The 20,467-nt window shown below is 31.3% G+C and overlaps 5 protein-coding genes across 5 annotated transcripts; 1 reads left to right on the top strand and 4 right to left on the bottom strand.

Annotated features, from left to right (window-relative positions):
• Positions 1-322: 322 nt before the first annotated feature.
• Positions 323-2,193, bottom strand: LOC128956388 (glutathione peroxidase-like). Its single transcript, XM_054302122.1, has 3 exons — positions 1,711-2,193; positions 1,471-1,614; positions 323-984 (listed from the first exon to the last, which is right to left on the bottom strand). The coding sequence occupies exons 1-3, from the start codon at positions 2,056-2,058 to the stop codon at positions 724-726; spliced, it is 753 nt and encodes a 250-aa protein (XP_054158097.1). The 5' UTR covers positions 2,059-2,193; the 3' UTR covers positions 323-723.
• A 1,722-nt stretch (positions 2,194-3,915) lies between these two features.
• LOC128955319 (anaphase-promoting complex subunit 11-like) lies at positions 3,916-4,472 on the bottom strand. The gene has a single exon (XM_054300981.1). It carries the CDS (start codon positions 4,330-4,332, stop codon positions 4,078-4,080), a length of 255 nt encoding a protein of 84 aa, XP_054156956.1. The 5' UTR covers positions 4,333-4,472; the 3' UTR covers positions 3,916-4,077.
• A 698-nt stretch (positions 4,473-5,170) lies between these two features.
• On the top strand, positions 5,171-8,896 carry LOC128956365 (kinesin-like protein KIF21A). Its single transcript, XM_054302095.1, has 3 exons — positions 5,171-5,238; positions 5,327-6,134; positions 6,233-8,896. The coding sequence occupies exons 2-3, from the start codon at positions 5,440-5,442 to the stop codon at positions 8,865-8,867; spliced, it is 3,330 nt and encodes a 1,109-aa protein (XP_054158070.1). The 5' UTR covers positions 5,171-5,238; positions 5,327-5,439; the 3' UTR covers positions 8,868-8,896.
• A 222-nt stretch (positions 8,897-9,118) lies between these two features.
• On the bottom strand, positions 9,119-12,400 carry LOC128956327 (nose resistant to fluoxetine protein 6-like). The gene is made up of 9 exons (XM_054302040.1): positions 11,791-12,400; positions 11,481-11,716; positions 11,280-11,394; positions 11,004-11,207; positions 10,265-10,898; positions 10,057-10,179; positions 9,848-9,968; positions 9,434-9,763; positions 9,119-9,362 (listed from the first exon to the last, which is right to left on the bottom strand). Exons 1-9 carry the CDS (start codon positions 12,395-12,397, stop codon positions 9,129-9,131), a joined length of 2,604 nt encoding a protein of 867 aa, XP_054158015.1. The 5' UTR covers positions 12,398-12,400; the 3' UTR covers positions 9,119-9,128.
• A 2,803-nt stretch (positions 12,401-15,203) lies between these two features.
• LOC128955232 (uncharacterized) lies at positions 15,204-20,138 on the bottom strand. The gene is made up of 6 exons (XM_054300881.1): positions 19,958-20,138; positions 19,603-19,830; positions 18,056-18,241; positions 16,325-17,143; positions 15,496-15,837; positions 15,204-15,361 (listed from the first exon to the last, which is right to left on the bottom strand). The coding sequence occupies exons 1-6, from the start codon at positions 20,136-20,138 to the stop codon at positions 15,204-15,206; spliced, it is 1,914 nt and encodes a 637-aa protein (XP_054156856.1).
• Positions 20,139-20,467: the final 329 nt, after the last annotated feature.

Raw genomic sequence — 20,467 nt, 5'->3', positions numbered from 1 at the left:
AATAGTTTTTTTTTAAAAAGTTATATTATTATTATTATTGATATTAAATATTAATAACTAACTAACTATTAATAAAATTAATTAAAATTATTATAAATTAAATTACTTTAAAATTTTTATTAATCTTATTGAATGAATAGTCAATTGTTTTAAATTTAATTTTAATTATTATTTTATAAACTTAAATATTTGAATTTATATTTAAATAGATAAATAAAAAATACTGTAGACTACTTAAATTTTTAATTTATCTAAAATAATTATCTATATAATTTATTATATTTAAAAAATATTATAATGAATTAATTTTTTATTGAATTTATTAACAAACAAACAAAAATATATTATAAATTTTTTTTGTGTAATAATTAAATGTTTTTATTTTCTTTGAAAATAAACTAATACACAATAACGACAAAATAATAGACAATTTTTTTGATAAAATATAACTATAATAATGAATGCACTCATTTTTGATGTTAAATTTTTTTAAAAGTTATTATAACTATAATTATCAAAAAAAAAACTATTAAAAATCTATTGCCTGTCGTTGTTATTGTCCATCAAAATTGATCCCAACTTTTATCAAGTCTTTTGGATCAATTCATCATTGTTTTTGTGCATCAAATTTATCCCCAAAAAAAACAAAAAAATCATTTAAAAACTAAAAAAACAATTATATAATTTTTTTTTAAAATTTAAAACTATAAATATATATAATTTTTAATTATTAATAGAGTTTAGTGTTGAAGCTGTTGTTGTTGTGGTTGATGTACCTATGGTTGTCCTATTCATAGCTATATCCATGATATCTTGGGCTAAAAATCTGGGTTCACGTCCCGCGTGATACCGTTTGGTTGGCTGTCCAGTGGTCGGGTGTATTAAAAATTTTTCAAAATTCCAGCGCACGTCTCGCTCATGTAGTTTGTCGTAAAATAGTTTTTCCCGATCACTAAAATCCGATTGTGTTGTCGGACAGGCTCTCTATTTGTTAATTAAAGAAATATATATTTAATAATAAATCAGTTTTAATAAAAGTAAAATTAAACAAAATAATAAATATCATATTTTATAGCATTTATATAACACATTTTGACTTCCTATTACCAAATATTTGATGTTTTTTTTTAAAATTATTTATAATTTGTAATGTAAATAATTTATTACAGTTTTATAGTACTAAAATTTTATATTAATTAAATTTATATCGTATAATATAAAATATTTTAATAATTTTAAAATTAATTAAATTGACTCTAAATTATTTTTGATAATTGATAAAAATTTATCAAATCCTATCAAAAATAGTGATAGAATTCATATATATATATATATATATATATATATATATATATATACAGTATTGTATATAATATTAAATAAAAATTAAAAATAAATAATTTAAAACTAAAATCGAAATATATATATATATTTAATTAATTATATATTTTTAAAAAAATATATACAAACTTTAAGATATGAATATATCGGTTCCTCATTAAGACCGTTGACTTCGACTTTCTTAGACATCATAAAGTTTGGCTGAAAATTATCGCCCGGACGTACATAACGAATACCGTTAAGTATTTCCCGACCCGAACCGCCCGGTTCTTGCTATTGTTTTTTTAATTAAGAAAAAATTAGAGGACAGTTAGCTAACCTACAACAACAACAACACAAAATAAAATAATTATTATATAATATACAAACTTTGCCAAATTGATTGCATGGATAGGCTATAATCTCGAATAGTTTATTTGAAAATTGTTGTTTGAGTGCATTCAATTGAGGATAGGTATAGGTATAGCCTCAGTAGGTGGCCACATTGACCACCAATAGGGTATAGTTTCGGTAGTCGCCAATTGATACATTACGTTGGCCATCGATGGTCTGAAATTGATAGCCATAGACTGAATCCTTGCCAGTCGGATAGCAATCGGTTGAATTGACCTTAAAATGCCGTTCACTAGAGCTTATGTATTGTTGTTGTTGTTGTCCACTGCTTGAAACCGCACCCGCTGTCAGTGCGGTCAACATCAGTGTCCATATGGACTGCATATTCGGCGCCGCCCGAAGCGTTTAGTTATTAAGTTTATTATTATTATTATATAATTAATTGCGACTTTTTTTTAAAAGTTTATTTCACAAAACTATTGTACAAAAAAAATCAAATCAAATTATGATAGAAACTAATGATAAATAACTAATTAAATAAACAATTTTTATCTCTCTCTCTCTCTTTGGTAGGACTGTCCAAAGTTAGGTCCTACCAAACAGAGAGATACAGTACTTGTTTTATGTGACGTATCCCATGAAGTGGTAGATTCAGACAAATCACAAGACGACTTGTTTTAATTTATTTCATAAAATATATAAAAAACAAAAATTTTATTTTTTTTATTAATATATAATAAGAAAAAATTAATTTGACCTCTCTTAATATGTTTAGATAGAAAAAAATAATTAAAAAATATAAATATTTTTAAACACAAATAAAATACTTGTATATTATTTATTATATAAACATAATATTTTAAACATATGATATTTTTTTTTAAATAGACAATTATTGTCGTATATAAAAAAAAATATTTTAGTGAATTACAATTATCAAGGTCATGCTAGAAAATTGTTGAAAAATTAATGATTATATTTTTTTATAAATTTAAAATTTCTTAGAAATTATAAGATAATATATCTGACAATTCAATATTTTTAGTTAGTTTATATATATTCACTGAGTGAGTGAGTGAGTAAGTGATTGTGTGTGTGAGAGAGAGAGAGACAGAGAGAGAGAGAGAGAGAGAGAGAGAGAGAGAGAGAGAGAGAGAGAGAGAGAGAGAGAGAGAGAGAGAGAGAGAGAGAGAGATAAAATTTAATAAAAATAAATAAAAATAAATTTATTCATAAACATAATGAGGAAGTATGACATCAATTTACTGTACAAATCAAAATCTATTTGATTATAAGTGTATATATTATTTACAATAGCAATCAATTCAAACACATTAATAATTTTCAATATATATATATAAACTTATATTTATTTAAAATGTATTTATTATTTGATAAATATTTATAAAAAAATTATAAACCTTTTTTGAAACATACAAAAAAGATTAAATTATAATGATATGACAAATTATTATCTTTTAAATATATACTGTATATATATATATAAATATATTGTATAAAATTAATATATATTTTTTAAAAAACTGATCTGTCATTATTAATGACTAAATTTATTTAATAATTTTATTTTATTTTTTTTAAAGTTAGTCTATTATATAATATTTATGTAATGAATATTTACACAATGAATGTGTGTAATATATAATACTTTAATAAATATAATTTTTTAATAAAAAAACTCCGGGTAAATTATTTTATTTTTAATTACTTAAACCGGATATCTTACTATCATATATACTGTTAAATTATTATATATATATATTTTTTAATAGACAGCAGAATTTAAAAAAAAAATCTTATATTAATACTTAAAACTTATATAAATAGTGTAAAATAGATAAAATTAATAATCATAAAAATATTGAACTCATAACCAAAAAAAAATAATAAAATAAATAAATAATAAATTAATATTCATTATGTAATACAATTACTGTATATTTTTTAAGTAAATTTAATTAAGTGTATTATTTATAAAATACAAACATATACATTTATAGATACAAACAGTATATACAGTATTGTATGATTATTAATTAGATATATCATTAATTTAAATAAAATTTTATCATCAAGTTAATTTATTTGATTAATAAATATATTAATTAATTAATTACATACAGAAATAAATTAAACAAAAAAAAAATTAAAAAATAAAACATTAAATGATTTATAATTATTATTAAAATAAAAATTATTTCATTTAACTATTAGATGACAATATAAATATTGAATTTACATGAATAGCATTACAATGTTATAACATCAGTACATCAGATGCCGTTCCCCCTAAACATTTGATCTAACCGTCCATCGGATAGTCAGTCAGTTAGTTGTGGCCATCGTCGGCCACCCGCACCCGTACGGCCACTCTCTCTGTTTCTACTCTTTGAACTTCCATTCCTGTCGACACATTGGACACAGTTGATGGACGTGCTGGGAGTTCAACCATTTCATTATGCAATGTATATGAAAACAGTGGGAACATTGGCCCCAAACCAGCGGACAGTCGTCTCCCGGTGTCTTACAATCGGTACAACAGCCGTCAAAAGCGTTACGACAAATGCCGCAATTGTCGTCGTTGGCCACCCATCGCCAAGTGGCTACCGATGTCCACGATTTGATTGTTACGCGCATTATAGCTTCTCCGACGACGACAAACACGTGTTAATTAATTAATTAATTAATTAATAACTAAACTATTATTAACTAAATTATTAACTAAATCGACGGTCAGTTTGTTTACAACATATATATCGTTGACTAACAGTCACGTGACTACTGTTAGATACAGACAGTCAGTCACATGTTATCTATAATCAGCCAATCAGTGGACAGTATTCGACAGATCGACTGTTATTTTTCATCTGTCAATATGTTTACACTGTTTGTGTGAATACAATCGTATGTAATACCCCCGATGTTATGGTACTATTTAACATTGTATATGCATTGTTGTTTATATGATTGTTAGTATAAAATAGGTATAAATTATCGCCAAGTAGTTATCAATGTTTTTACAATACACACATACAGAAAATTCAAATTAAAAAATTTGTTGCAATAATTGTAATGTATTTTTGTATTTAAAAAATATAACAAATTTTTTGTATTAAATGTATGACCCGTTTGACTAATATATTACTAAATAATAATAATAATAATAGTATTGATTGTATTAATATTCAATGTTAATGTAATTTTAATTTTTTTCAATTAATGCTATTATAGCTATGATATTAAAAACACAATACCATTATGTGATTGTGTGACTAAACAAACAGTTAATAGTTTAGTTATGTATGACTGATATATATATATATACCGTATAATTGAAACAACAGTTGAAAAGGACGGCATGTTTTATTAAATGTGTTATTGATTTTAATTAATTAATTAATTTTAATAAAAGTTTTTAATATATCATATCTTATATAATATCTTATCATTAATATTGTGTTTTTAATAATAATAAACTTTTTAGTAAATAATTTTAAAGTTTTTTTTTAAATACATTAAAAACTTTTTGTTTGTTTTTTTTGGGTAAATATTATATAATTTAGATATAAAATCCTATAATAATTGCAATAAAACTTTTTTTTTAAAAAAAATTTTTCAATTTGTTTGTTAGTTTGGCCACCGATTATCATCATCAGTGGACAACCGATATAATCTGGTTGTTGTGGTGGTAGTGATTACCACCCGATTATCATCATATCAATAGGTCTGACCGGTAGATCATATATGTCGTCATACAAGCCGTGCAGCAAAGGCTGTCCAAAAACTGGCGCTTCAAAGACAACAACTAACGGTTACGGCGGCGGCACTGGTGGTCATCAATTAACGTCACCGTTCAGCAACTCGCCGATAGCACCGTCCACGCCATCGTCATCGTCATGCGGTGCCCGATCGCCATCGCCGCGAGTGACCGAATTGCCAGTCGGTGTCCGATACGTACGCCAAACACCGCAATCGATCTATAGTACGGCCAAAAATACAGCCGCTTTTTGCAGCGGCGGCAGCCGAACGATAACCAAATCGCGCGAACCGTCGCCCGCTTTCAAGTCAACCCGATTTGCCGAACCGTTGACCTCGACTATCCGTTCTAACAACAACAACGGTACGGCCAGTTCGCAGTTAAAGTCATCCGAACGAGTCAGTCGCCAATCGCGGCCATTATACAAGCGACCGGTGATTCCACCCGCCAATGACGTAACCGACGATCACAAGATAGTTTCGGTTAGTCCGGCCACTAAGCAATCGTCGCCTATATTCTCGACTGGTTGTGTGTTTGGCGGCGACGGTAACGATAAGTTACAGCACAAGAATGGCATTCAGTTGTCAAAAGAATCGTTTCCCGATTCGGATAAGCCGTCGCCGAGAGAGCGGCAAACTATTATTAAGTCTGTGATTAATGCACCCGACGGTACAGTCAAAAGGTTAGTCAATTGATGTTTTTATTTACCGGTAATGGTTTTTTAGGTTTCCAGTGATTGATTGATTTTTTTGTTTTTGAAATTATCTTTTGATTTGTTAGATCATCAGTCATAACACCCAATGATCGTATGAATGTCCACAAGAATACCTATTCGGTACCGTTGTATCAATTGTCATCGGATGGACACAATGACCAGAATCGGTTGTCGGTCAACGTTAATGTTGCCGTAGGTCTCGAATGCGACGACGAAAAGGCTAAACGAAAGCATCGTTATGTTGACGATTGTATTTCAGAAGAATCGGAGTCCGAACCGCGTAATTATTCGGACGAATTGGACAGCAATGTTGCCCAATCGGTCGAGGGTTCGAAAATTCAAGTGGCCGTCCGATTGCGACCGTTTATCAGCGAAAAACTAGAATCGGTAGTCGAAATGTCTGGCAATACGGTTAGGATTATCAATACCGACAACGATAACTATAATCGATTGGAGTTCGGTTTCGATCACTGTCTCAATTCGGTCAATAGAGATATCTTTGAATTTGCCGATCAGGATAAGGTGTTCCTGAAAATGGGTCGACCATTGCTCGACAGGGCTATGGAAGGCTATAATGTTTGTATGTTTGCCTACGGACAGACCGGCAGCGGTAAAAGCTATACAATGATGGGCACCGACACCAATCCGGGCATAATTCCCCGATTCGTTCACGAAATGTACAAACGATTTCAAACAGTATCCGAAGTCGTGTTTACCGTTGAGGTGAGCTATTGCGAGATCTATAACGAAAAGATCTACGATTTGTTGTCCGACGATAAAAATGCCAACAAAAAGATGCTTCGGATTCGCGAACATCCGCAAACTGGTCCCTATGTCGAGAATTTGGCGGTCCGTGCAGTGGAATCGTACAACGAATTGATGGATTTGTTGAAATACGGTACCAGACGTCGGGCCACAGCGTCGACAGCGGCCAACGATATCAGTAGTCGATCGCATGCAATATTTACCATCAATTTATCGCAAATGCGTCAATCGGACCACGAAGATCTGGATACCAGTTGCTACTGTAGTTCGCGTGTCAATCTGATTGATTTGGCCGGCAGTGAACGTGTCGGTCACGCCGGTACCGGTGGTGAACGGCTCAAAGAGGGTGCACTAATCAATAAATCATTGTTAAATTTGGGTAAAGTTATTACCAAATTGGCCGAAATCAGTACCAAACAGAACAAAGTGGCGCACGTGCCGTATCGCGATTCGCAGCTGACTTATCTATTGAAGGACAGTCTCGGCGGCAATTCCCGTACGTCGATGATTGCTACCATAAGTCCGGCCAAATGTTATTTAGAAGAAACCCTAAGCACTTTGCGTTACGCGTCGACCGCCCGCAGTATTGTCAACTATGTCCATATCAACGAAGATCCCAAAACAAAGATTATTCGGGAACTGTTGCAAGAAATTGAATTTCTCAAAAATCAACAGATAATGCATTGCGATCAACAACACCTGTTGCCACCACAACAGCAACAACAAGAAGAGGTTATCAACGATTATGTCAACGACGATACCATTGACGAATGGGACGAACCGCCGGAAGAGCCCATTGAGACGACCAAACCGCGTACGTGTACTATAGCTACGAACACGTCGTTTGTGACCATTGACTGTTCGGATAGAAATAACGATAACAAGACACCGATGACGACGACACAGCCGCCGCCGGAACCACTACCACCACCAAAGCTGACCGCAACTATTGCTACAAACACATCGTTAGTAAGTTTGACGAACACTGGCACCGAACCGATGCCAACACATCCGGAGCCGAAACCACCTCAACAGCCATCACAACCGAAACCAAAGACCAAGAATACGGCCACTGAAATGTCATTTTCGGAAAAGGCAACGATTACCGTCTATGTGGATCTGCCCACACCTATGGATATGAGGCGAACCAAAGATCTCGAGAATATGCAACAGAAATTGCTAAACGAAATACAAAATCTAAAGGAAAAATTGCTCGACAGAGCTGATGGTTGGCAACCAAAAGATTGTAATAATTGGGGTAAAAATGATAATAAACCTACAGATAATGGTAATGGTTGTTGGAATAAAGAGAATAAACCTAATAATAATAAGAAGAAGAATAATGGTTTTAGTTGTGATAATTGGGGTGAAGAGAATGAACCTAAAGGTGATGGTAATAAACCTCTAAATGGAGGTGGTAATGATAATTGGGATGAACCTGATAAACCTGTAGATGGTGGTAATTGTGATGAAGACAATAAATCTACAAATGATGGTAATGGTTATAATGATGATTATTGGGATGCAGAGAATCAACCTACAGATGATGGTAATGATGATAATAAACCTACAGATGATAGTAATGACGATAATAAACCTGTAGACGATGTTAATGGTGATGATTGGGGTGAAGACAATAAACCTATAGTTGATGGTAATGATGGTTATGAGGATAATTGGGATGAAGAGAATCAACCAACAGATGATGGTAATGAGGATAATTGGGATGAAGACAATAAACCTATAGTTGATGGTAATGATGGTTATGAGGATAATTGGGATGAAGACAATAAACCTATAGGTGATGGTACTGATGATAATCAACCTACAGATGATTGTAATGATGATTATTGGGGTGAAGACAATAAACCTGTAGTTGATGATAATAAACCTGTAGATGGAGGTGGTAATGATAATTGGGATGATGGATGGTAAACATTTAATGTTAGATATATATATATATATAATTTTGATTAAACTTTTTTTTGTGTGTCACTTACTATTATTGTTAAACAAAACAAATATATATTACTATTATTGAAAACCATTTGAAAATATTTATAAGAAATTCACAGAACATATGATTTCATTCATTAAAAACAAATTTATATTTTTATTGTAAAACCATTGATTATCTGAAAAAATAAAAAAAATGATTTATTTGATTAATAAAAATTATAATTAATATTTAATGGACTATAGTTTTGAAGTGACCACCAGTGGTGTGTTGTTTGGTGTAATGTGTTGTTGTTGTTGGCCTCCTGTGCTCTGTTTGAACGGTTTACCGGTGCGGTTGATGGTAAAGTTGGCCCATTTGAATATGTGCGACAAATATAGATTGTATAGCGCCAGGAACGGTGCCTCAATCGACAGGTGCGCTACTATGGCCACGAAAATACTGACTACCAGATTGATGATAAATTCGCAGAACTTCGTGAGAGAGAGGGAGGGAGGGGTGGGTTAGACAACAACACAATATTAGTTATTATGGGGGGGCTTACCATTGTGTAATGACTAAACGGTAGTGGCTGTCTAAGATAGGCATAGCGTACCCAAATAACTAGAAAGTGCATCATATAGATCATGAAACTTAGTTTGCCTAACGGCCCGAACAGTGACCAACTGAGAAACGTATTGATCGGGCCGCCGTTTTTCGTAGTACACCCGAATATAATCCAGGCCACACACAGCGACCAAGCGGTTCGGTGAAGGCCGGCGTACAGTGCGCCGAATATTGGATTCCATTGAACGCCCCGATTCAGTGTATAGGTGGACAACATTATGGCCAGACAGCCGAACAACGAGACCATCCATAGTAATAGATTGACGAACTGCGGGGGGGGAGGGGGAAGGGGAGGGTATAGTTTTAGCGCACAGTTTGTAATTTTTTTCCGAAAAAAAATGTAATTAATTACCGGATTTATGCGAAATGTCTTATATTTATAGACACCGTAGCCAAGGATGAGTCCAACACAATAGGGACCCAAATGTATATAAGTGTTGACATAGATTGTCGACGTTTGGTTGAATACATCACTGGTTGAAAATTATTAAAAAAAAAACAAGAGTTTCAATAGAGGATACCCCCAACTGTACTGTATATATATATAGTTTATACCCGCACCTTTCACTAGGTGTATTATAGAGGACAGTCGGATTTTGTTTCAGCATAAATGTGCGCACCGCAATGGCCAAATTGTTGGCCGACGCCACCAACACTATAAGTTTGATACCGAATTTTGGATTTCTATTGAGATAAAAACATATATTGATAGAGTGGACAGTTAGATTTTTTTTAGGTCAGTGCGCTAGCAATATATATACAGTATTACTTATAGAGTGGTATAATGAAGATAAACGATACGATAAACAGTTGAATATCGGCCGACAAATACCAGGTATGCAAGAGACACATATCGGACTCGTCGTACCAGTTGTTGACAAACGTCAACGTTGTCCACCAATAGCGGTAGCATTTGTCCAGTTGGATATCAAAATATTCGTTCCAGAGCGGACCGCTGGCCAGTGCGGGTACCAGAAAAATTAGGGCTACAGTCAACGCTACCGACGGCCAGAAACGAAACAAACGATTCAGTATCTGCTGACAGATGTTCAATTGGCCGCCCGATTTGTCCAGCCGATGAAACAGACTGTAAGTGGTCAGCATTGCGCCTAACAGGAAAAACGTATCGACCAGTACCCAGCCGTTAAGGATCAGCTGAAACCCCAGTTCTTCGACGGCAAACATGAATTCGCGGGCAAACGTAAACGTTTCTTTGATCGGTATCAGATAGGTATGCGTCCATAGGATCCATATCATCGACAGTACCCGAATGCCATTCAGACAGTCAATGGATCGACTGGTGCGGGTAGTGGTCGTCGAAGTAGACAATGACTTAGCGGCGAACAACGATCGACCGTTTCGGTAGACAGAAAATGCCAATAGTGTTGACACAAATAGTTTTCCTGACAGTGATTGGTGGGGAAAACAAATTCAGTGATTACTAATGATATGATAATTACCGGTAGTTTTTATTATTATTATTTGAATTATCTGTATATTGTATTTACGGTATTTGGTCTCAAAGCTGATAAATGGTGTAAACTTCTTGTCGGTGGTATAGTCGATGATCAGATCCAAACTGGTCGAAACTGTCATCAATATGAATACAGTGGCCAATACCGATATGATTGACTTATGCAAAACGGTAAACGATGGCAATTGTTTAACGTGACAGTCGTTGATTGTCATATTTATATGACTGTCCATAATAACTGTTTTTTTTCCCGAAAAAAATGACAACAAATCAAATCTATTATTATTATTGGTTTTTATATTATACTAACATTTCATTAGAAACGAGTGAAAGTCATCGGCATTACATGCAGACGGTATACACATCCCGATACGGCCGGAGCGGTCATAAAAAGCGTGGGCCGATAGCGAAAATTCGTCCAGAAACTGGTAGATAATAATAATAATATATAGTTAATATTAGCCAATCGATTAGCACCAGTAGCCGCCGTCAAATATTTATATTTAGATACCGTTCCGTCAGCCGGTGTGCCGGTAAAGTTGAACACTCGATGACGTAGTGTCAATCGTTTGGGTTTCGGCGGCAATGCCAACTGAAATTTGGCCACACAATATTGGCCAACATAATCGGCTCCGGCACCGGGATCTACCGAAGTGTCAATAGCCAGACACTGGTCGTAGGCGCCCAGGCTGGTGATCGTACCGTCTAGACTGCCGGCACTGAACGGCCGGCCGGACGAGTCAATCACTGATAATTTTATAAGTAAAAGACACAATATTTTTTAGTACCTGTTTTTTAAAAAAAAAACTACATGTGCTTACATTTGACAGCCCAATCGCGTTGACTATGCAATCCGGATAACGTTGCCGTCATTGCCATCACACAATCCATGGTCATATTGGTTGTCGGATCGGTTTCCGATTCGACCATTTTGGCCATCATATAGTTGACCAGTGCGCCAAACATACGACCCCACGACTTACTATAGGCCAGCCAAACATCTTTGGCCGGACTGTCGCTGCGCGACTCATTGATATCGGTGTTGAACATGTGCTGTGTTTCGGCAATCAAATGCATACCCGAGTCGACAAATCGGTTCAGTTGGCCATCGAAGTCGTGTTCAATGTGCGTATTTTGCGGCACATTCTCCGACAGTGACATATCGTCGTCGTCCTCCTCCTCGGCGGCGGCCGAGTCTTCATCGGCGTCGGTGTAATCATTAAAAACCGGTTGTTGTTGTTGTTGTAGTTTAGGTTTATCATTGACAACATCGGTGGTAGTGTTGTTATAATCAATTGAACTGTTGGCCAGAGTGGCACCGGTAATGTTGTTGATGGCATCGATTAGGATATGTTGGCCACAATTTTTTGTTATCAAAAACGATAGGATTAGACACAAAACTGATGGCAACTTTTTGTTGTAAAACATTTTTTTTCATATATATATATATATATATATATAATTAAAATAAATATCACTAAATATATAAAATCACATTAAATAAAAATCAGATGATTTAATATAATAATAATTAAAAAAATATTTAATATAATATTTAAAAAAAAATTAATTAAATTAAAAAATCAGACAAAATAGCAAAAAACCATAAGAAATAAAGTTAAAAAAAATTATTATTATTTAATTAATTATCATATCGTTTATATCGGAAAAAACAACATTGAGATCATTTATATAGATTATTATTATTATTATATTATAATATAATAATAATTAATTAAAAAATATTGATATTATTTCAACAATGTCTTATTATTTTTGAAATAATAAGTAATATTTAATATACAATAATAAATATATTCAATACAATATATATATTACAGTATATTTCCTGATAATATATATATATATATAAGTATTTATAAGATTAGTATTATTATTATTATTTGGTTTTAATTTCACATTTTTAATACCGACTACTTAGACTCATAGACAAACAAAATTGATTTTATTTCAAGTTTTTTTTCGCAAATAATAATTGACTAAAAAAATATATATATTGATATATATATAAAAATATAAAATATTTAGTCAACAAATTTTATTTAGTCTGAAGTTTACTTTTAAAAAAAAAAAAAAATTAGGAAATATATGTCAGAGATTTCACTTTAATAGACATACTGTACGAAAAACCAATAGAGAGATAAATCCGGAAAATGAGACATCAATATAATAATAATAATAATAATAAATAAATCAATATAAAGGACAGTAATATTATTTATTTTTTTGTTGGGTATACCTGTTTAATACAGTAGAGGTTACTTTGGTATATATGAAGTCCTAAAAGTAAATGTCATTCAAGATTATCCTAAAGCCTAATAATAAGTAAATCCGTTTATTTCATATTTCAAGAATATGKTACACATAATAAAGGGTACTAAAGGGCACGTCATTAGATAAATATTATACCCWATAGTACCCTATGAGGACARAGAWAAGTGATACGGTAWTCGTATCAAAAAATAGGGGTGAAAGTTATWTGTAGTACATTGATAATAATAATAATAAAAACAATATTAGGCTTAAGTAATTAAAGGGGATTACAAAAAAAAGTGCCAATTCTAAATGAGTACGGCGGCGTCCGTTGCTGCATTTCAAGTGCGGCTGATCCTATTTCTCTTGTAGTCAGATGTAAGGCGATGAAATGTTGAAGTGGGAAGGTGGACGGTAGAATTAATGTAGTCGGTGATAGACGGATWAACTTTAAACATATCGGGTTCTACGAAACTCCGATAGTTTGTATGACTTGAGACTCGGACATATATATATATATATATATATATATGATAACATACCAGTCGATTTGGACTTTGCCGGCTTCTACGAGAATGTTGCGAAGTTTGGGCGGGACTTGGATTACGATGTTTTTCTCGTTGTTCCGCTCTTTAGTGTGGAATATAAAGCGTAGCTCGGACTTGAGATGTTCGAGAGAGGTGTATGTGCCGCAAACGTTAGGGACTGATTCAAAAACCCGTTCGAGAATGTCTATATCTGTTGAGTGTTTAGGCACACCGCTTATGATCAGATACGGATATGACAAGTTTGCCTTCCTTTCTTTTGGAGACACGGTTAACGAAGATCTCTTCGGCTTCCGGGTCGATRAGGTCTGTGATGTCGTCGTATGTCTTGTAGATTGGGCTCAACAATAATCTGTTGGTAGGCTTCTTCGGTCGCTAATATGACTTATATATATAAATATCATATATATATATATATATATATATGATATATACCCAGAAATATTTTTGAGGCATTATTTTTTTCACTTATATTTTTGCTTCTATAGAAAATCAACGACAAATAAATACTTATTTCTATTGAATTTTGATATTTAAATTTATAATATTATAATTTATAAGATTATTATTATTAAAAATATTTTAGGTGTTTGTATATTTTGGATTAGTGGCTAAAAGTGAGTGACAAATAAATATTTTTTTTTCCAATGGATTCATATGTTTTCAATTAATTATTTTTCAAAACAATATAACTATTGCTAAAAAAATATTAATTTTGATACAAAATTTGTTTTTAATTAAATTATAATGAAATATTTTTAATTTCGTATTGTATTTTACAAAATTATTAATAATTTTAACCACATTAAAAAAACCATAAATATAATATATATATATAATGTAATAGTTAAAAAATAATGGACTAAATGGATATTAGTATTTTTGATCTAGAACAATTTTTTATATATATATTAAAATTACATGTAAAAATTATGTATTTTTTTAATCTTTTATTATCATATGTTAATACAATAAATTTCTATTTCAATAATACTGTATAACTATTTAGAGTAATTTCAAATTAATGTGTATAATATAACGATAATATACTGTTTTTAAGCTTAATTATTATTTATATATATATCAAATAATAATTAAAAAAAACTGCTTGGTGATAGATTATAATTTATTAAAAAAAAATATTTTAAACAATTTGTATCTATAAACTTTTTTTTATAGTTATTTTATTTTTGTTATCAAATATTATATAACACATACAATATATTGTTGTGTAAATATTGTATAGATATATATAACAAATCAAATATCAATTTCCTGAACAAAATACTTTTTTCATAGAAAAAAATAATTTATTTATTTAAATACTTATATTATATAAGTATAAGTTATATATATTATAATTTGACAATAAATATCTATATAAAAAAATATATACAACTAAGTTTTTTAGTTAATTATACAAAATTTTTGTGTCGCGAAACATTAGTAGACTTTTTTGGTTTTAAATATTTAGTTAATAAATAGTCGCACAGCCATAATAGGGCACTGGCTATGCCCAGTGAGCCCAGTATGTAAAATATGACATCATATTTACCGGTGCTGTCCTTGAAGCCTAAATTATTAATTTTTTTTTAAAAGTGTATAAAAATAATAGGATATATCAGTTAAATGTATTATATTTGTATGAATAAAAAATAATAGTATATATATATATATAAGGAATTTAATTTGATTTATAATACAAACCGATGAGTAGTGGCCTAAAAATAATGGTAACTATGCCGCATATAAAATTGGACAGACCCCAGGCCATAGCTGTCCTATCGACGCCCACATATTCGGATATTATTACCGCCGGTAATATCATTTGACAGCCGGTAACAAAACCGCACACTAGTGTAATGGCAGCGAAACCTGAAAACGTATTGGCAAACGGTATGGCTAGCATACAGACACCCATAACGGCTATGGACGATATGAATAGGTTTCTATTGGTAACCACTTCCATATAGGACAGCCAGCCGGGTATGAGTCGACCGAAAAAGTCGGTTATCGAGTACAAGGATAATAGTAACGTTCCCTCGTGTGCTGTCATTATAGGTAAAAAAACAATTATATTAATAGTATTAAAAAAATTAATTTAAATGCTATTTAATTATAACAAAACTCTCTCTCTCTCACTCACATACACACTCACTCACTCACTCACATACATACAAACACATACACATACACATACACATACACATACACATACACATACACATACACATACACATACACATACACATACACATACACATACACATACACATACACATACACATACACATACACATACACATACACATACACATACACATACACATACACATACACATACACATACACATACACATAGACATACACATACACATACACATACACATACACATACACATACACATACACATACAAACATACATACAAACACACACACACACACACACACACACTTACATACAAATACACACACAAATACTTACAAACACACACACATACACACACAGTCATACATACATAAATAAATAAATACCTGTGAGTCCTCTATCAGTGACAAAATCGGGTAAAATAATTATAAAGCTAACAAAATCGATAATAAAGCACACGTAGGTAACAGTGCACAGTTGAAAGTGCCGGTGCCTCAGTATTGTCAAATCATGTTTGGCGTGTCGTCTAATACTATCGCATAGACTGTATTTGATGATAATCTGCTGCTGAAATTGTTGGCCCGTTTTTTGCCGGCTGTCGAGCGTATTGTTTGCCGAATCGGTAACTGCCAGCGACTGGCGATTATTGTTGAGCTGATTGGCCAGCGATTGGTTAAGATCTTTGACCATACGGCGCTCGTTGAAAAACACGGGCAACGATAGCCGTTTGGCGCGCATACGGTCGCGATCGACGTGACTGCTGCGGCCGCCGACACCAGTGTCGCGCATTTTGACTACAGGAGCCGCCATCACCGTCGGATGCGGCGGCAGCGGCCGGTCGACAGTGTCGACGACCAGCGATTTCGGCCGTTCGCGCAACTGTCTAATGTTGACGTACTGATGGTTGGCCGCGTCCAAGTGGTTGGGCCGGAGAAACACTACGGTCGCGCATTCGGCTATCAACGGTTCCCTAATACCGCCGACGACGGCACCACCGGTATCATCACCGCTGCTATTATTATTATTATTAGCAGTGTTGCCACTGTTGTCTTTGGTATCGATTCTGTGGCCCCGATTGGTGGTCACTAGTGGCCTAATTGTACCGTCGGTATCGCTGTCGCCGCCGTCGTCCTCGTCGTCGTCAATAGTTTCGGCAACCGGTGGCCGCAGTAGTAGAGCACCGATAAGTGCGTGTAATGTAATGCCTATATTATAAAAATAATTATCTGTTATTTATATATACACTATTATATTATATAATACGGTAAATACTGTGTGATATTTATTATGCTATTATATATATCTCATAATACAGTATCAAAAATATATGGGACTATAAATAGCCATAAAACTACTTAAATAGTAGTTTTTATGTGTAATTAATTGACATTTATTTTTTTCTAGCAAATAAAAAATAGATCTCAAAATAATTTATTATTAGTTTAAAAAAATTTATCAATCAATTTGAGTGAGTATTGACACTATTTGTTTTTAACTAAAATTTTTTAATAATAATAATTAATCAAATATTTTTATACAAATTAATATACAGTATATACTATATATCTTACTAAAAAAAATAATATTAGTTAAAATATTTAAAAAAAAAAAATATTTCAAGTTTATTTTAAAAAGATTATTTCAAGTTATAAATAGATTTTTTTCGCTAAATATAAATCTTTTTTTTAAAAACTAGAATTAGTTTAATTTTATGAGTCTATTGGATATTTTATTGCAAAAATGATTATAATTATTATTTTTCTAAAAAAATTTGTAAATATAAATTTAATTTATGTAAATTAATGTTATTAGTGTAATGTAATTAAATTAATGTAAATTTTAATTATAAATTTCAAAAAAAAAATAAAAATAAATAATGCCTATTAATAAATATATAAGTAATGCATAATCAATCAATGATTATATCATTATCGATATATTATAACTAAACAACAAAATAAAAAATACTAATAATACTAATAATATTTTTTGGGCTGAAATATATGTCATCATATGATAAAAAATAACATCAGACACGTGTGTGTGTGTGTGTGTGTGTGTGTGTGTGTGTGTGTGTGTGTGTGTGTGTGTATGTATGTATGTTATGTCATCTATACCTCCCATCAATAGCAATGTCCCGCTGAGACCAAACTCGTTGAGCTGCCATTCAATGGCCAGCGGAAAGACAAAAGCTCCCAGTGCTGATCCACCGTAGGATATGCCGCATGCGATCGCACGTTGTTTGCCAAAGTATTGGCTAATGATTGCCGGCAATAGATTTGTCACCAAACCTATGCCTACACCTTCAAGTAATATATATATATAGAGTGGGTGAGTGATGAGTGTGTGTGTGTGTGTGAGTGAGAGAGAGAGAGAGAGAGAGAGAGAGAGAGAGAGAGAGAGAGAGAGAGAGAGAGATAGAGAGGTTAGATAGTGCACATGTATGTCTAGCAAACTAAGATTGTGATAATTTATATACTATAACATGATTTATTAATATATTATTATTAATAACAATATTATACGAAATGTATTTAATAAATGATATTTAATGTCCAAATAAAAATTATGATAAATTTTTGTTGTTGTTGTTTATCATATATTATATAAAAATATGTGGAGTAAGTAAATACTGTATATATATATATAAAAATCAATTATAGAAAATCAAATGTTTATATGTATATAAATTTATATATACTGTACAGTAATGTATTATCAATAATATATTGTTTATATTTTGATATTGAATGATACTATATATTTAACAAATATATATATATATATATAATAGCTATTGAATTTTATTTATTTATTTTTATTTAAAGAAACATAAATCTATATATCAATGTTTTATATTAAAAATATTATATATCAGTATATATATATATATATATATATATATATATATAATAAAAAATTGAAATAAATTAATATTTTTGAATCTATGAAAATAAACAATTTTTTCATCATTTATTTATAATATAATTATTAATAATAATTTCCTTTAAAAAATATATATTTAATAATAATAATAATAATAATAATAATAAGGTTATTAATGAAAATAATCCTTAAATATTATATTAAGGGCAATAAGAAAGTAAAATATAATTCATTTATTTAAGATATTTATTATAGACAAGAATTTATATATATATATTTTAATCATTAATATTATATTATTATATTTATTATATTGTTATCGTTATTATTATTATTATTATCATTGACATCAACTTTGATCTAATCTTGTTCATAATTTTTTGTTTTGTAAACCTTAAATATATATATAAATCAATATATACTGTATATATAACTTTCAATAATATAAGATATATATATATTTAATGTATAAATAAAAAGTTTATCAATCATTTTAATGATCCCCAGGACTTACATGCGTTGATAAATAATAATAAAACTTTTAGAGAGAGAGAGAGAGAGAGAGAGAGAGAGAGAGAGAGAGAGAGAGAGAGTTTTAGTTATAATTTTTGACATACATCTAAATAAATTGATGTCAAAAAAATATTACATATATTATAAATGGCTTATAATGTGTTTATATAAAATCAATATGTTATGCTAAACAAGAAAAATTAATATACTATACACAGTAAAGTACAGGTATATGACACACACCAACAAAAAAAACATGACATACCCTGAATGACGCCTAAAAATATGGTTATCTGTACGATATTGGCGGCCAAAAAACATACGCTAATGGCCAACGAGCTGACCAGTATACCGGCGGACACCAGTGTCCTGATTTGGTAGTAATGGGCCAGAAAACCGGCTGCTATACCCGTAATACTGGCAACGCTGCCAATAAGGGATACCGGCCACGAGGCCTGCATGTGTGAGCATCGGTACTCGTCGATAAAGGCGTCTATATTAATGGGGGTGGGGTGTGGGGGTAGAGGTAAATATTGTTTGTGATTACTTGTTTTGGATGGTAAGTCGGGTAATGGGGGTGGGGTATAATTGATTAGTGAGAGAGGGGTATAGGCACTTACCGTATAACAGTCCCATTGACCGGAATAAGCCAAATATAAAGACATTAATCCAGGAACAGGCAAACGCTATAATCCATTTCCAATATTTATGGTTATTATTATTATTATTATTATTATTATTATCATCATCGTTATGGTGGTTATGATGGCTATAATTATAATTATGATAACTATTAGACATGTGGTTCACATTAGTATTATTATTATTAGTAGTATTCAATGTTTTCATATAATTTCTATGTGAAGGCATTTTTAATGGGTATAATAGAAAATTGTCTTCAATTTATTTATTTATTTATTTTTTTATATATGAAAACAAAAATATATAATATTTTCACTATAATTCACTGTTAATGTAGTTATTATTATTATTATTATTTTAATTAATTTAATTATTTAGCTAAATTTTTTTTTGTTATTATAAATAATTATCATATCAAATTATGATAACCGTTTTGGCATTGATAATTTTTTTTAAAAATAATTAAATAATAATAATTAAATTTGTTA

The sequence above is a fragment of the Oppia nitens genome, unplaced genomic scaffold (assembly GCF_028296485.1).
Source record: "Oppia nitens isolate AA-2021 unplaced genomic scaffold, nextdenovo-longstitch-racon4-pilon3 scaffold2_pilon_pilon_pilon, whole genome shotgun sequence".
Taxonomy (NCBI): Eukaryota; Metazoa; Arthropoda; class Arachnida; order Sarcoptiformes; family Oppiidae; genus Oppia; species Oppia nitens.
This window is presented reverse-complemented; position numbering and strand designations above follow the sequence as displayed.

Bases quoted from the DNA above. Each gene is read 5' to 3' on its own strand.
- LOC128955319 (XM_054300981.1), bottom strand. From the start codon at position 4,332: ATGCGCGTAACAATCAAATCGTGGACATCGGTAGCCACTTGGCGATGG.
- LOC128956365 (XM_054302095.1), top strand. From the start codon at position 5,440: ATGTCGTCATACAAGCCGTGCAGCAAAGGCTGTCCAAAAACTGGCGCT. The intron at 6,135-6,232 runs GTTAGTCAATTG...TTGATTTGTTAG, and splicing joins CCCGACGGTACAGTCAAAAG to ATCATCAGTCATAACACCCA.
- LOC128955232 (XM_054300881.1), bottom strand. From the start codon at position 20,138: ATGTCTAATAGTTATCATAATTATAATTATAGCCATCATAACCACCAT. The intron at 18,242-19,602 runs GTATGTCATGTT...TATTACTTGAAG, and splicing joins ATTTTTAGGCGTCATTCAGG to GTGTAGGCATAGGTTTGGTG. The intron at 15,362-15,495 runs GTTTGTATTATA...TTAATAATTTAG, and splicing joins TTTTAGGCCACTACTCATCG to GCTTCAAGGACAGCACCGGT.
- LOC128956327 (XM_054302040.1), bottom strand. From the start codon at position 12,397: ATGTTTTACAACAAAAAGTTGCCATCAGTTTTGTGTCTAATCCTATCG. The intron at 11,208-11,279 runs GTTAGTATAATA...GAAAAAAAACAG, and splicing joins TCACTCGTTTCTAATGAAAT to TTATTATGGACAGTCATATA. The intron at 9,764-9,847 runs GTAATTAATTAC...CCCCCCCCGCAG, and splicing joins AGACATTTCGCATAAATCCG to TTCGTCAATCTATTACTATG.